General features: G+C 33.4%; 1 protein-coding gene across 7 annotated transcripts in view; it reads left to right on the plus strand.

Moving 5' to 3' along the window:
* LOC124095513 (lysine-specific demethylase 5D) overlaps positions 1-17075 on the plus strand; it is a 47782-nt gene that overhangs the window by 25327 nt on the left and 5380 nt on the right. For all 7 annotated transcript variants that reach the window (XM_046448680.2, XM_058580706.1, XM_046448683.2 and 4 more), the window contains 7 exons: positions 7539-7720; positions 7825-7987; positions 14158-14277; positions 14396-14590; positions 14864-15045; positions 15124-15248; positions 15366-15513. In XM_046448680.2, the coding sequence (XP_046304636.1) occupies positions 7539-7720; positions 7825-7987; positions 14158-14277; positions 14396-14590; positions 14864-15045; positions 15124-15248; positions 15366-15513 (1115 nt within the window). The remainder of the gene's footprint in view (positions 1-7538; positions 7721-7824; positions 7988-14157; positions 14278-14395; positions 14591-14863; positions 15046-15123; positions 15249-15365; positions 15514-17075) is intronic.

Consider the following 17075-nt stretch of genomic DNA (forward strand, 5'->3'; position numbering starts at 1 on the left):
GCAGTATATTTATATATAGTATATATACCCTTTTATATACTTACTATCATTAATTTGATGATTTTATGAAACACATAAATACCATTCTCTCTTATGTCCCTCAATTCTGTTCCTTTTAGTTTCTCTTGGATTCTGGATGTAGGTTTTTTTTTTTTTTTTTTTTTTTTTTTCTCCTATGTTATTGTGCTCTGTACTTAGAATTTAGGTGTTTATTTTTGTAACTAATATAGAACTGTTCTTTTTTTAAAATCTTTTAACTGAGGAATCACTCAGTTTTCATTTGATGTGAATTAATAGTGGTTTTCTTTCATTTTCATTATGAACATAATTTCTAATACTTCGTTTTTGCTTTGTTTCTAATTCGTTTCTCTTTCCATTATCTGTTGCTTTTAATTCAGCAAGTCCAAGTACACTTTTCTTAACGTTTTAAGAGTACTTATTATTTTTTTGAGCAATGTTAGACTGTTATTATTCAGTCCTCCTGAGGTGTAAAATTTTGGGAGCATGCTTTTTTCTGTTTAAAAACAGAATTTTACTTACTATTTGTCTGTTTTTTTCGTGTCTTTTTGGCTTATTTTACTCATCATCTCACCTTTCCTACAACAGCTCTTTTTCCTATTGGTTGTTTTCCTTTATTAAAATGAATTGTTAATTATTTTCTTTTTATTTATAAATAAAATCTTTATTCTTGTAGTAGTTTCTCTTGTTTACTCTGGAATACATTAAAAAAAAGGAAGTCAACTCTAAAAGTACTGTAATCTGTTTTTTTCTCTAGATGGTTATTAAGATCTCTTTGTTTTAAGCTATGCAGTTTCTCCTTATAGATATGACCTTTTGTTTAACCTCCTAGGGATTTAAAGGATTTCCCATATATGTGAGTTCAGTTTTTATAAATTTTAGAAAATATGTGGCCATTAACCCCTCTTTCAGACTGTATCTTTTAAGAATTATTATTCTAATTTTTTCTTCTTCCACATTTCTTATGTTATATTTTTTATGTATAAAAATTTATATTTTTATATTATATATTTATATAATCATGTACTTATAATTTATATATAATATATATAATGTATAAAAGTGTTTTATAAAAATGTTTTTTTTTATTATATTCTAAATTTCAAAATGTATGTTTTCTTATTTAAATGACCCTTTTAATTTCTGAAATATATTTTTCATTTTTAGAATTGCTGGTTGATTGTTTACCAGATTTACCTAGCAAATATTGAGGTCATTTCTTCTTCATGCTTCCTTTCCTGTGCTTTTACAGTATAGTGTTAATTACCTAAGTGGTGTTTTTTTCCTCAATAAATTTTCACTAATTTCACAACTTCATCCATATGTTGTGACTTTATTCTGTTAGTTTATTGTGAATTCTTTGAGCCATATAAATACATAGAACAAACTTTTTTTTTTTTGACGTTGATTTTTAAATGTCCTGCTCAAGGATACTTAACACTGGTTCTATTAAATACCTAAGGACACTGTAATCCAGAAATTTATAAAAATACTTCTATCTTAACATTTGCATGTGTGAAGTCTAGCCATAGTCTGTTTTGATAGGCCATGAATAAATCTGGATAAAATATTTCACAAACATTTTTCTTTCTTTTCTCTTCACAGAAGCTAAGATAGGCAAATATGTTCAGTGTCTTATTCCTCCATTTTGCTGCCAGAGGGTAATGTTTATCACAGCTATGGTAACTTTATGTTGCAATCTATTTTATTCCGTCTTTTGGAAGTACCAAGTCTTGTTTTCTTATTTAAACTTGATATCCAAAAATTAATTGACTAAAGGGTAACATCAGTTTCAGAACTTCTGTTCATGTGTGCTTTGTCTTGTTTCGTCTTTCAAATATTCTTCTTATTTAAACAAAATTTGTATGCAGAACCTGAGGTGCTTTGTGATTTCTTTGAACATGTAACTATAATCACCTTGAAAAATAAATAGTATATATTAAATGGTAATCCAGATGTTTTTCAGTATATTGTTCAGCAATAAAGTAGGTAAGTGTAATTCTATTGTTTTTTGTTTTCTTTCTTGTTTTTCTGTCAATGATTCATTTCTCTTTTTCTCTGTTTCTTTTTTGATAGTCTCAAAGAAGATCAGAGCCTGACAAATTAAAATATTGATGGCAGCTTTTATTTAGGATTTCCAGAGTTTTGAAAATAAAAATCTCATGTAGAAATAACCTCTTATTGAAATACAGCCCAAACAAGTGGGATATACACTTAAGTAGGAAAGTGGATGGTAGATGAAAAAATTGGTCAATGTTGAGAGTAGAAATTCTTTTCTTGCTAACTTAGGGTTCTGTATGAAAACTGGGTTTTCTTGTACAAGAAAGTACAGAGAGTGCCCTAAGATAAATTTTACAAAACTGATTAAAATTTTAGCCAGTCTAAAAATTTTGTCAAAATGACTCTTTTCTCTTTATTCCTCTATTTTTTTCCTATTGCATTATAGTTGTATATAATTTTGGGGATCATTTTGATATAGTTATACAAGCATAAAACATAATTTGCTCTAATTTAATGCTAAGTACTTTTCCCTTTTCTCCCTCCCACCCTTTCCTCCAATCTTGATCTTTCTTTCTTTATATATTTATATACATACTTTTTATAAGTATGTGGCTTTGTAGATACACAAAGAAGTGAAATTCACTGGGGTGTATTTATGTACATACATGGATTTATATATATAAATACATATATACACAGACATATGATGTGTATATATATATATATATATATATATATATATATACACACACACACACGTGAATATATATACATACACATGTATGTATGTGTGCATATACATATGCACACACACATGCACATGACATACATACATACACACACACAAACACCAATGAATTTCATTATTTTGTATATGTTTATATTTGGATTTATAGTTTACTTTATTCAGTTTTATTTCACAGTTTCTCCCATTTCCTATCTCTCCTGCCCCTCAGTCTCCTTCCTTTATTCCATTGATATCTGTTTTTATGGGATTTCCTCCTCCTCCATCCCAAAGATACTTAAGTTTTTTTTGTTTTTTTTTTCTTATTTGGTCTAGCTTCTGCAAATGAGAGAAATCATTTGACCCTTGACTTTATGGTTGCTTATTTTATTTAGCATGATGATTTCCAGTATTATCCATTTACTGGTGAATGCTATAATTTCATCTATCTTTATGACTGATTAAAACTCCCTTGTGTACATATATCATATTTTCTTTATCTACTCATATGTTGATGGACATCTGGACTGATTCCATAACTTGGCTATCGTGAACTGCATTATTATAAACCTTGATATGGTCGTATCCCTTTAGTATGTTAATCTCACTTCTTTCGGATAAATACCCAGGAATGGGATAGCTGGGTTCCATTCCTAGTTTTTTTGAGGAATTTCCACATCACTTTCCAGAGTGGTTGCTCTTATCTGCAGTCCTATCAACAATTTATTATGTATGTTTTCATTCACATTGTCACCTACACTTACTGTTATTCATATTCTTGGTAATTGCCATTCTGATTGGAGTGAAAAGTCTCAGTGTAGTTTTGATTTGCATTTCCCTGATTACTGTGGATGTTGAACATTTTTTCATGTATTGGCCATTTGTATTTCTTCTTTTGAGAAGCATCTCTATAGTTCATTGTCCATTTGTTGATTGGATTGTTTGGTTTTATTGGTGTTAAGTCTTTGGAATTCTTCATATATTCTGAGTAGTAATTCTGTAACTGAGGAGTGGGAGGCAAAGATATCCTTCTATTCTGCAAGCTCTCTGTTTCTGTTCTTGTTTCCTTTGCTGTATACAACTTTTTGATATATGCCAGCCTGCTTTCTGATTCTTGGTTTTATTTTTTGTGCTTCAGGAGTCTTCTCAAGGAAGTTGATACTATTTTTTCCACTAGCAGTTGTAAAAGTTCTGATCTAAGTTGTAGGTCTTTGATCCACTTTGCATTGACTTGTGCATGGTGAATGATCAAGTTTCATCCTATGTATGGATATCCTGTTTCCACAGTAGTGCTTTTTTAAATAGTCTGTCTTCCCTAACATACATTTTTGGCATATTTATCAAGTATTATTTGACTGTTTCTTTGTCACGTTGTCTGTTTCATTGGCTTTCAGGTCTGTTTGGATGATAGTACCATGCTGTTATTGTTACTGCAGCTCTGTAGTATAATTTGAGTTGTGGTGGTTTGATGTCTCCAGTATTACTCCTGCTTAGGATTGCTTTGGCTATTCTAAGTCTTATTCTTCCAAATGAATTTTAAAACTGTTTTTCTCTAGTTCTGTAAAGAATGTCATTGGTATTTTGATAGAAATTATGTTAGATCTGTATAACACTCAAGGTAGTATGGCCATTTGGCTATTTTCTGCCATTCTGCCTATCCAGGAACATGGGAGATTTTTTCCATTGTCTTAGACATCTTTAGTGTTCTATAGTTTTCCTTGTGGAGCCTTCCTTTTTTTATTTTTATTTTTTTTTTTTTTTTGAGGTAATTGTGAATGGAACAGTGTTTTTACCTTTTCTTTTTTTTCATCTTTAGTAAGTTAAGTATTAGAGTATAGGAAAGCAGTTGATTTGTGTACGTTGATCTTGTATCCTGCTGATTTGATAAATTTGTTTATTAGCTATAGAAGTCTTACTGTGGAGTGTTTTGAGTCTTGTAGTGTTTTGGGTCTTGTAAGTGTGGGATAATGTTAGGAAACGAGATAATTTGACTTCTTTACTTGCTTGTTTCCCTTTAATTTCCTTCTCTTTTCTGATTAAACATAAATAGAAGTGGGAGTGGACATCCTTGTCTTGTTCCTATAGGAAATACTTTCAGTTTTTCTCTGTTTAGTATGATGTTGGCCTAGAGGTTGTCTTTCCACTGTGGTCATCGTTTCCCTCTCTGCTTCTTTCTGGAAAGGGTTGGGAATCTTCACACAATTTAGTTTAGTTTAACTTAGTTCCTAATACTTCTCAAAATATTGACCCACTGTCTTCTTTAAAATCATTATTTTCTAGTGTATTATTTGAATTCTCTTTCCTTTTTATTATTTTAAATCTATTTAGTAGATACATCAGTGAATAAAGCAAATGTCTTATAAATTACAACAGTCTAGAGTAAATGAAACCAATTTAGTTTCCATGGTGTACAACAGCTTTGTTCCTCTATTCCTATCCCCTTGTCATTACTATAACAAATTAATTTTTATAACTTGTATGCTTCTTAACATGATTAGTGGTGTTATATATGTCTGTATTGCATGTCTTATGGGGCTAAAAAGTTTCAAAGAAAAGTGCAATCAATACTAATGACCTTTACCTTTACATATGTAGTTATCTCTATCATACCTTATTGTATAGTCTTGAGTTACCCTTCAGTGTTTTTTGTTTGATAGGTTGTTTTCTTTATTTCTGCCTAAATAATTCTCTTTACCATTTTTCTGTATAATTATATTAAACCCAGATTTTGTTTTACAGGATCTATGTATACAAAATATAAAATAAACATATATAATATAGATTACATGTTTGCTTTCTCAGTAACAGTTTCTATTTCCTTCTTATTCTTCTTTCTCATTTTTGTTTTTGTTATTTTTAGTTAGTTTGTTTTTTAATGAATGGTGCATTCTTCTTGTTTTTCGTGTGATAATCCTGAAAATCAAAACAGGACTTGCACATCTGAATTTTATTTTTCTGCCTTTCATGACTTAAAATTGTTTATAGTGACTTTTCTAATCTATTAATTAAGACTTTTCTTTGTCACATTTTGGCCCTGAATACTCTTTCATTATTTGCTGTGTGACTCTACTGTGACCTTATGTTGGTTAGGTTGGCGTATGGCCTGCCATTTACAGCTTTTCTCTTCACTATCTGCTTGCATAATACTTGAAGCAAGTGACAGTTTCTATTTTCTTTTTATCCCTTACAGATTCTAGTTCCTCTTTTGAGCTTATTCTCTATCCTGGAGACATGTGGTTTTCTAGATTCCTTGTGTTAAGTGGAAGCATTTTAGGGCTCTTCCACTTTTAGATTTTAATATCTTGTCCATTGTTTGCCTCAACTGCTATTTTTTCCCTGGGAGGAATGGCTAGACCATTTTCATTATCATATTTTGCCCTTCAAGTCTCTGCTCTTTGACCCTAAGATAATAAAATTACACAAAATCAAAATAAATGCTTTGCATTTCTAAAGCACATTCACAACTAGTTCTAAACACAACTCTGAGAGCAAATATCTATTCTGTTCCATGGTGCCTACCCCAGAAATGTAGGCTGTTGTCTTCATCTACCAATAATCAAGAAGTGAGGCTTGGGAAAGGATAAGTTAAAATGTTATGACGCTTTTCTGTTGTGCTTGATTCTCTTTTCTCTTGATGCAGTATAATTTTGGTTTTATCCTAAATTGTGATAAATTTGAATTTGATAATTTTTTCACTTTTATTTTAATATTTCCGTGGAGAGATGTCCCTTGAAGTTTCTGAAACTTTCTTAAAATTTCACAGACATCCCTTTCTGGCCATCAGCTTTTGATGTAGCAATAAATGCTTAATAACTAGTTTTGGAGCGCAGAAAAGAAAGAAATGAATAAGACAATGTAATTAATAATTTATAATCTTGGGAATAGGAGAACCTAAAATAACCTAAGGAAAGTAGTGAATATACTAATATTGGTATCTAACACACACACACACACACACACACACATATATGTGCATCGTATATACAAATTTCTACATAAAAGTCCAGTAGAATAGAGGAAAGGGAATAGCCGAGGGAGGAGGAGAGAAAAGTGGTAGTACTTCTCCAATTCAGAGACTGAATTGAAGCAAATTATATCTCATCCTTTTGTAATTGTTTCAAAATGTACCTCAGTATTACATGTAACTAATAAGAATTTACAAAATAAATTTAAAGTAAAATAGAACTATGATTAAAAATAAGACTTAAGAACATTTTTTTTTTTTTTAATACTTGGGATTGAGCCCAGAGCAGTTTACTGTTTAACTATATCTCCAGTCTTTTATTTATTTGTTTATTCATGTATTTTTACACAGGGTTTATTAATTGCTTAGGGTTTTACTGATTTGTTGAGACTGTAGAACTTGGGATCCTCCTGTCTCAGCCTCCCAGATGACTGGGATTGCAGACTTGAACCACCACCTCAGATAAAAACATGATATATTTTTTGGTATTGAAGAAATCAAGAGAAAGTAACACTATTACATTGTCTATAAATGTTAATTAGTGGCCAACAGAGGGTCTGGAGTTTAGCAGATAACTAATAAATGGGTTAAAGTGACCTTAAAGAATATTTATGAAAAGTTTCTGAAGCCAGTTGTATCTTAGTCTATAGAATGGATAACTAATACTTTAGGCTATAGGGCTCTTGTCCCTAGAAGAAAGATTTGTTTTATACATGGATGAAAGGATTTTGAATGCTAACTAGAAACATCCCTAAGAACACAATTATCTTCCTCTATAGGTCTGTTTCAGTCCTGCTCTGTTGCCACTCTGACAAATCTCTGACCCAACAGGAGTATGCAACCTGTGGTTGGAACCTGAATGTGATGCCCGTGCTGGATCAGTCTGTTCTCTGCCACATCAATGCAGACATCTCAGGCATGAAAGTGCCCTGGCTGTATGTGGGCATGGTTTTTTCAGCATTTTGTTGGCATATTGAGGATCACTGGAGTTACTCCATTAACTACTTGCACTGGTGAGCAAGACCAACAGTGGCTGGGATAAATATCAAATACCAAGACTCCTCCCACTAGGCACAGTGTATGTAGACTTTAATATATGTCCTCTCTATCTGAGCAGGGGTGAGCCAAAGACCTGGTATGGAGTACCCTCATTGGCAGCAGAGCATTTGGAGGAGGTGATGAAGAGTCTGACACCCGAGCTCTTTGATAGCCAGCCTGATCTTCTACACCAACTTGTCACCCTCATGAATCCCAACACCCTCATGTCACATGGTGTGCCAGTGAGTACCTGGAAGTAAGGGGAAAGGGGAAAAAATGCAGTAATCTCTGGAGGAATAGGAAGACATAATAAGAGCTCAATTTTGGAAGAAGTAAAGTTATAAGCACTTTACTGGGTAGACTAGATTTATCATCACATATGTCTCCCCTTCCATGCTGCTGTCAAGTTGCTGTCCTGTGTAAGCCACTGCTGTAGCAAAGAAGAGATATGAGAGGATTACTTAGAAACATAAAAGTGAAAATGGAAACTTGAATCCTGCATCTTAATTAGTGAACAATCATTTTCCTCTTAGCATTACTAGGCACTAATTTTAACTTTAAGAAAACTCAATGGAATGAGGGGGTGGTTGTAAACTTTTGGGATTCTCCAGGATTGATTTTTATCAGCTTGCTCTGCAAAGGAATAAGCCATCAGTCTGTCAGAGATGAATGAAGGTGGGTACTCTTTTGGCACACTATGCTTTTTTTACACAATACTTTTTCTCATTTCAGTGTGTCTAAACTATTGAACTTCTAGAAAAAAAAATTTATACTTGATTGCCATTTCCTTGAGTTTTTCCATCTGAACAAAATGGACTTGGCATCTCCAAGATTCCCTTCCTTATCTGATGTTTCCTGAATGCTATCTTGCGTGGTTTTCCTCTTTTTCGTAATATTATTTTATCTTATACGGAAAAAATAGAATGTTAAAGATAGTGAAATCATCCAGCTCTCTATAGTTGCACTTTTCTCCTTCCTCATGACTCTAGTTCTACTTTGTCAGCTTTTTCATGCATGTGAAGAAAAGATCTGACAAAATTAATTTTAGAGGAGGAACATATTTAGAATTCAACAGTTTCAGAGGTCCTTGGGCCTAAATGAGGCAGAACATCAAGGCAGAAGATGTGGCAGAGGAAAGCAGCTCAGAACATCACAGGCAGAATGCATAGAGCTTTGTTGATGGGGGACAAAATATAACCCAAAGGCACACCCCAGTGACTTAGCTCCTCCAGCCACACTCTTCCTGCCTGCAGTCACCATCTAGTTAGTTAATCCCTATCATGTGGGATTGATGCACTGATTGATGCTCTCATAATCCAATAATATTACTCAGAACCTCTTGCTTTGTGTTACACTTGAGCTCTTGGGGAACATCTTACACATAAATCATAACATTTTATTTTGTGTATTTCTGTTTTTGTTTTTGTTATCTATGTGCCCTACATATGCTCTGCACAAAGTCCATGCACACTTTAGGTTGGACTTGTTTTTTACTAGGAAACCTATTTGCTGTTATACAGTTGCTCATAGAATTCTCTAATGTTTGCATTTCTATAAATATGATATTAATATCCTCACATTCTTTTTTTATTGGTTCTTTTTAGTTATAGAGTAGAGTTCATTTTAATCAACTTATACAAGGATGGAATGTATTGTATTCTGATGAGGTCCCAGTCTTGTGGATGTTCACAGGGGTGAGATCTGCTGTGAAACCACAGAGATGTACTCAGTAGAAAAGTTAGGTCAAATTCTTTCCACTTTCTTTTCTATTTCTAACACCCTTTCTTCTCTTTTGTCCCTTTGTCTAATCCTCTGAACTACTATTTCTAACCTCCCCACTCCTTTTCTCCCATTGTGGTTTAAATTCTACATATCAGAGAGAACATTTAACCTTTGGCTTTTGGAGAATGGTTTATTTCACATAGCATAATACTATTCAGATACATCTATTTAAAGACAAATGTCATAATTTCATTCTTCTTTGTGGCTGAGTTATATTCCATTGTATTCCACACTTTCTTTTTCCATTTATCTATTGATATAACTTAGCTACTATGAATTAAGCTGTTATAAACATTTATGTGGCTGCATTACTCTAGAATGCTCATGGTAAGTCCTTTGTGTATATACAGAGGAGTGGGATAACTGGGTTAAATGGTGGTTCCATTCCAAGTTTTTTGAATCGTCTCCATTTTGCTTTCCAGAATGGTTGTACTAATTCAACAATGTATGAATGTTCCCTTTTCCCTGCATCTTCACCAACATTTATTGACTTGTATTCTTGACTATTTCCATTCTGACTGGAATGAGATGAAACCTCAGTGTAACTGCATTTCTCTAATTGCTACAGATGTTGAATCTTTTTCATATATTTGTTGACCATTCATAATTCTTCTTTTGAGAAGTGTCGGTTTAGTTCTTTGGCCCATTTGTTGATTGGGTTGTTTTTTGATGTTAGGTTTTTTGAGTTCTTTGTATATTCTGGAGATAAATGCTGTATCTGAGGTGCATATGGCAAAAATTCTCCCATTCCGTAGGCTCTCTCTTCATGTCTTCATTGTTTCCTTGCTATAAAGAATCTTTTTAGTTTGATTTTATCTCATTTATTGATTTTTAAATTTTACTTCTAATGTTTTAGGAGTCTTGTTTGGAAATCAGTTCCTAAGCTGATTTTTATGTTCATTTTTAATTCAGATTTTTGCGTTCTCTGTCATGGTCAAACTAAAAAAAGCTCCTTAGTTTTCTTAGTTGTTTCAAGGAGTAAAGTTGCTTTTCTCAGTCTACTGTTTTTCTGTTCTTTATTTCATTTATCTTCTTGATAAATCAGCCCATCAATATATATCAGCTTGTCTGTCATTTGTTCCTTTTGTCTCCTACACCTCCAGTCATCCCAGTCCTATTTTTTCAATGGGTGTTTGGAGTATTCTGTTCTTTTGTTTTCAGTCTCTATGTGCCCTTGCAAATAAGATTACTGTGTTACAGACAAGATAGTTGCAACATGTTTTTGTTCTTGGTACCAACATTTTGGTTTCTTAAGTGTGATTTTAATATAAATGGAATCATTGCTAAGAAAGGACCTCTTTCTGCCACTTATGGTATTTCCTTTCTACATATTGTATATTTTTATTCCTCGGTTCTTCAGTTGCTTTTTTGTTTGTGATTAATTGGTTATTCTAGAGTACTTGTCTGTTGTCCATCTTATTTTTCTTTTTTAATAAATATAGTTATTTTATTAGAATTAACTTGTTTAAAATAGCTGCATTCTGGCCAATACTATAGACATTATTTCCATTTATAACAGATTAATTGAATTATACAGTTTTCAGGTTTATAGATCTATCCTTTTTTCTTACCACCAATTTTATTGTTAAACGTTTGTCCTTTTTTATTTCATGTTTTTCTTTTTAGTATAAGATGACAAGAAGATTGTAAATGATACATATACTGGCACTATGTTTTGTATTTGCCTGTATATGTACCTCTAACAATATTTTTACTTCCTTTGTATATCCTTGGTTAAACTCAAGTGAACTTTCATTTCAGTCTGAAAGGATTTCTTTTGAGCATTTTATAAGCAAGCCTACTAGAGACAGACTGCCTCATTTTTGACATTGGGTTGAATTCACCATCTTCATCTTTCTCTTTTTTCCAGTATTTGAGGTTGAATCTGTGATGCTTTACCATAATCTACACCCTCAGATCTTTTTTTTTTTTTTTTTTTTTTTTTAATTTTGAGACACTACATTGTCACTACATTGGTGAGGCTAGTCTTGAACAGGTAAATCCCCCTGTCTTATCCTCCTGAGTTGTTGGGATTACAGAAGTGTGCCACTGTGCCTGGCCCACACACCATCACTTTGAATATGTCACCCCACATCTTCCTAGACTGATTTCTAATGAGAATTTTATTGAGAATCTGTAACTGTAATGCATCTCTTCTTTTATTGCATGTTAGATTCTCTTTATGTCTTTTCTTTTGGCCAAAGATGTGTCTTTCATTTTTTCTAGGTCAAAGTGCACTAAATTTCTGGAATTTGTGTTTCATGTTTTCCATAGAGTTTGGAAATTTTTGAGACATTATTTCTTCAGTTTTCTTTCTGCCTCTTCTGGAACATGCATTCTGCATATGCTGGTGCATTTGGTCTCATAGACTCTTGTTTTTATTCAGCCTTTATTTTCTCTGCTTCTCAGATTTGAACCTAAATCAACCTCTTAAAGTTGGCTAATTTTTTTCTGCCTACTAGTTTTTAACCACTATGTTTATCTAGTTATTGGACATTTTAAGACCTGCTTTGGAATGTAATGAATATTCACTCACTTGTAGGGCTATCAGAACCAGTTTTTTTAATTGTTTAATTTTTGTAGCTATCATTGATTGATTGGGACTTTGGGGGAGACATCATTCTTTTTCTTTGGTTATTTATGCATCGCTTCTTTAAGTATTTGAGAGTACTTAATAGAGTTTATTTAGTCTCAGTGTTGTAAGTACAGTGCACTGGTATTTCAATTTTTGTGCTTGGTTTTCTTTTATTTTCTTTTGTTTTATAGTCATACTTGGTGGGTTTATTAAGTATGTGTTGCCAATTTTGTGTGTGTTTTTCAACTCAAGCAATTGCATTATTCCTCCTGCCCTCTTCTTGTTTTTTTCTGTAGTGCTTGTATAATTAATGACTTCTGAATTTACTTTCTTTTGTGGGATTTTACTAAGTAAAATTTACATGGTGTAAAATTAATTAATGTTTTTTTAAAAAGTATGTGACACTACACGATTCAAGTATTTGTGTGTAACCACCATGTTTATCCAGTTACTGGACATTTTTATCACCACCCCACTGCCCCAAAGAAATCTCAAACCCATGAAGTTATTTCCCATTTACCTCTTCAGCTAGGTCTGAGACCATAGGTTTGTTTTTATGTTTATGATAAACTTACTTATTCTAGATATTTTTTATAAACCGAATATGTGGTCTTTTCTGTCAGACTACTTGTACTTTAGGTGTGATCATCCATAGTGTAGCAGCATATGTCAGTAGTTCCTTGCTTTTATGGTTGAATAAAAATAATGAAGGATAATGAAGGATAAAAACAAATTACATTGTGTTTATCCTTCATCAGCTGATGGGCAATAAGGTTCTATCCACTTTGGGGCTATTGTGAATGATGTTCTTGTGAATATTTGTTTATAAAACCTGTTTAAGCCCTTGCTTTCAATTTTTTGGGCATACACCAAAAGTAATAAATATTATTGTATGGTCATATGATAATTCACTTTTACTTTTTGAAAAACCTCCAAAATATATATTAGTTCCAGGGTCTTTTCTCAGTCCCCTAAATGGTGCTTATGAGTTCCAACTTCTCATCCTCACCAAAATTGTTTTTTCCCTGCCCCAGCATGTATTCATCATGGTAAAAATTTTCTTTACAGTGGCCTTCATATGGTTTTGATTTACATTTTCCTTCTAATGTACAATGTTTTGAATCCTCTTATATGCTCTTTTAAAGTCTACTTTGCTTTTCTGTATTCTTCCTAGAATATTTATCTAGTGGTCATGGTTTTCTTTAGATCCCTCTACTAGTCTTCCCAAGTTGCATCTGTTTTAGAATCATTTTTAGTACTATTTAAATTTGTTCAGCCTTCTCCTCCTACTTGGGCAGTGCTTGAAAAATCAGAGTCAAGAGCTACAGTTTTCCGACTTCTTTTCTGATTATATGTGTCAGTTCACAGTATAGAAGGGAGCTTTGTAGAGTCTTTATTCCTCAAGGTATTTTTCCCCCCATTTTATCCCTCTGTGATATTTTAGAGTGTCTGTTGTTTGTCGAGTCTCTTCTCTCAAGAGCAGCTGTGGCTAATTCATTTGCTTTTATATATTTTCATCAAACACAGCCAGGAAAGTCTCTCCTATTCTGAGGAAGCCATCAGGCAAGTAAGATTAAAATCAGGCCCTTGAGCTGCTCCTACAAGAAGTCATCAGATAGATCAAAACATACCCCAAGTTTTGTTTTTTCCTTTTGTAAGTATTCTGGACTTTATAAGAAATTAAATGCAGAATTTTGTGAATTTAGTACAAAGTTTTTTAAATGATTTACATTTTACCAGAGAAACATTTTTGTGGAGGGACAAAGTTTTTATACCTTCTAATTCCATCATTTTTGGTGACTTCTGAAATACACATCTTGTTTAGCTAAGAATCTTCTTTACTTGTTTGTGAACATTTTGTATTTTTAATTGTGTATTATTTTTCTTTGTGATTTTCTCTGAATATTATTTTTAATATTCACAATCTTTTCTTCTTAGGGCCTATACATGAAGATAGAGCTTCCAACATCAAAAACAGCATTTGTAACATTCGTAAGTCAACATCCTGCCATTAGTTTTCACCCACACTACTTATTTTTATTTTCTTCTTTTCAGGTTGTCCGCACAAATCAGTGTGCAGGTGAGTTTGTCATCACTTTTCCCCGTGCTTACCACAGTGGCTTTAACCAAGGCTACAACTTTGCTGAGGCTGTCAACTTTTGTACTGCTGACTGGGTAAGTCTAAAACATAGTGAACCTGCAGATAGAAAGATAAAAATAATTTGAGTAATTGTGGCTGTGGTAAGCATTGTGGTTTCCAGCTAGCCATATGCAGTTTTAAACACACTTGCAGCTACCTGCTGGACGCCAGTGTATTGAACACTACCGCCGGCTTCGGCGCTATTGTGTCTTCTCCCATGAGGAGCTTATTTGCAAGATGGCTGCCTTCCCAGAGAAGTTGGATCTGAATCTAGCAGTGGCTGTGCACAAGGAGATGTTCATTATGGTTCAGGAGGAGCGACGTCTACGAAAGGCCTTGTTAGAGAAGGTGGGTGGTGAAGACCAGGGCTTCAGAATTCAGTGGATGTCCTATTGTAGAGAGACACAGACCTGCATTGTATAAGCACTCTATGACATATCTTTAAATCATGCATTTTGAAATGAAAGGGCAGACTGTATGTGTTCATATTTTCTTCTTCCAATTTCTCTACAGCTGTCCTTACAAGGTTGAGCCCACAACAGGGGCTCAGTGTTGGCTGAGGTGGGGTGTTCACAACCCTGCTCCTAGTCTTTACAGTATATATGGGTTGAACACCCCCAGGGCATCACGGAGGCTGAGCGAGAGGCTTTTGAGCTGCTTCCAGATGATGAACGTCAGTGCATCAAGTGCAAGACCACGTGTTTCCTATCAGCTCTAGCATGCTACAACTGCCCAGATGGCCTTGTCTGCCTGTCACACATCAATGATCTTTGCAAGTGTTCAAGTAGCCAGCAGTACCTACGGTGAGTCTGAAGTCTGTCTTCAAGAGGTGAAAGATTACAGAACTGGGCCAGATGTGTTTTTCAACCCTCTTCCTCCAGATATCGGTATACCTTGGATGAGCTACCAACCATGCTGCATAAGCTGAAGGTTAGGGCTGAGTCTTTTGACAATTGGGCCAGCAAAGTGCGAGTGGCCCTAAAGGTGGAGGATGGACGGAAGCGCAGTGAGTAATGGGAAATGGAAGGATGTTTTCAGCACATTCTTTCTTCAGTATTCCTAAACATTCTTTTCTGCCTTTTATAACCTTGCCCTCCTCTTGCAAATTGGATTATTTCTGTAGGTGTTGAAGAGCTAAAGGCACTGGAGTCTGAGGCCCATGAAAGGAGGTTTCCTAATAGTGAGCTCCTTCAACAGTTGAAGAACTGCCTGCATGAGGCAGAGGCTTGTGTTTCCCAAGTCCTGAGGCTGATCAGTGGCCAAGAAACCAGGTATGTAGAGGAGAGAGCAATAACAGTGTGTAGTGTGTAACAGTGAATAGCAAAAATGGATAGGCCACAAGGAGGAGTTTATTGAACAAAAATTAGTATGTTATATATGGCTATTTGGTAAATGAAACTTACATAGCCCAGTTTAAGAAATACAGACTCAATATTGGGCAAGTTATAGAAAGAATGTACATAACACGTGAGCGTTAAGTTACGAGTGGAGTATGAACTAGAAATCATGTAAGTAGACAGTTTCAAACTATGATAAGATGTAGTTTGGAATTATACCATAAATGCCAGTAACAATGAAGATGTCAGCAAAATTTCTTTACTGCCCAACTTTATAGAAAATCTTACAAAAAGATTCAGGAATCAGAATTCTTTGGAAATCTATTCCTGGCTCTGTAGCTGGATGAATTTCAGTGATTAAATCCACAGATTTTATTGGATTGTCAAATATAGATGATATTAGGTACATCTACTTGCAAATTCAAATGATTATATTGTGTATGTTTTAGTAAAAAATAGAAATACTAATAGCTAATTGCAGTATTAAGTCAAGTATAATTTAAGAAATTAAAATAAAATTTTACAAAGATAAAAAGATAAAAAAGGATATTTACAAAGATAAAAAGTAACAAGGAATGTAAACTACATCAGGAATGGTCATTTGGTTAAGTTCCACTATCAGAGAATCAAAAAGATAAAATAAGTGTATCGTTTCTTTGAAACCACTTCTACCGAAGAATCTGAATAAATTTTCCAGATATGAGGAGACAGTAAAAAAAATTGAAATGGAGAAGTACAATAAAAAATAGAAAGTTCAATGTTGCAGACCTGTATGGAGGATAGTTCCAACAAGGATGCCTCAGCCATAAATCATGAACTTGATCTATAATGAGGAATCCATATATTAAGATGGTATTTTTTGTTTTTTTACCTTTCTCTACCACGTTGATTTTCAATAACATTAATTTCAAACAAATTTTCTTCTAATGTCTTCATTTTCATAACTGCCATACTTTAGAAATACATTATTTCACTTCTGCTTTTGTTTTGAACCTGTCTTCTCAATACTGAATTTGTTGAAGAGATGAAAAATTTAAAATATTAAATTAAATAAATTGCCTTTTCTTAGTTTCTTTCTCTGTTTTATTTTCAAAAGAAACCAAGTTTTTTCACCTTGATCCCCTGTGACACTTGTTATCAGAAGGCTTTGGGTTTTAAAAATTATAAAACTTTGAAAATATTGATTTCTTAATTGACATACAAAACTTGTAAATATATGTGGAATAACATAAGATGTTTTCAGTGTATGTGTATGCTGCATAATGATCAGATAAAGGTGAGCCTGTCTATCTCTACAGATGTTGTATCATTTCTCTTGGTTGTGTTTGAATTATATCATAAATTATCTGTATGGTTTTGATTTTAATTGATCTTAAGTTTTCCCCAAATTATTTTTCATTTTTAGACAGTGAGACTCTTATCTTAGAACTTGATCTTCCCTTAGAACTCTTCCATTTCTGACAAAATGAACTTTTATTTCTTTTCTAGAGCATATT

This window comes from Marmota monax, unplaced genomic scaffold, assembly GCF_021218885.2.
Source record: "Marmota monax isolate L192 unplaced genomic scaffold, Marmota_monax_Labrador192_F-V1.1 WCK01_AAM20220418_F8-fsc00864, whole genome shotgun sequence".
Taxonomy (NCBI): domain Eukaryota; kingdom Metazoa; phylum Chordata; class Mammalia; order Rodentia; family Sciuridae; genus Marmota; species Marmota monax.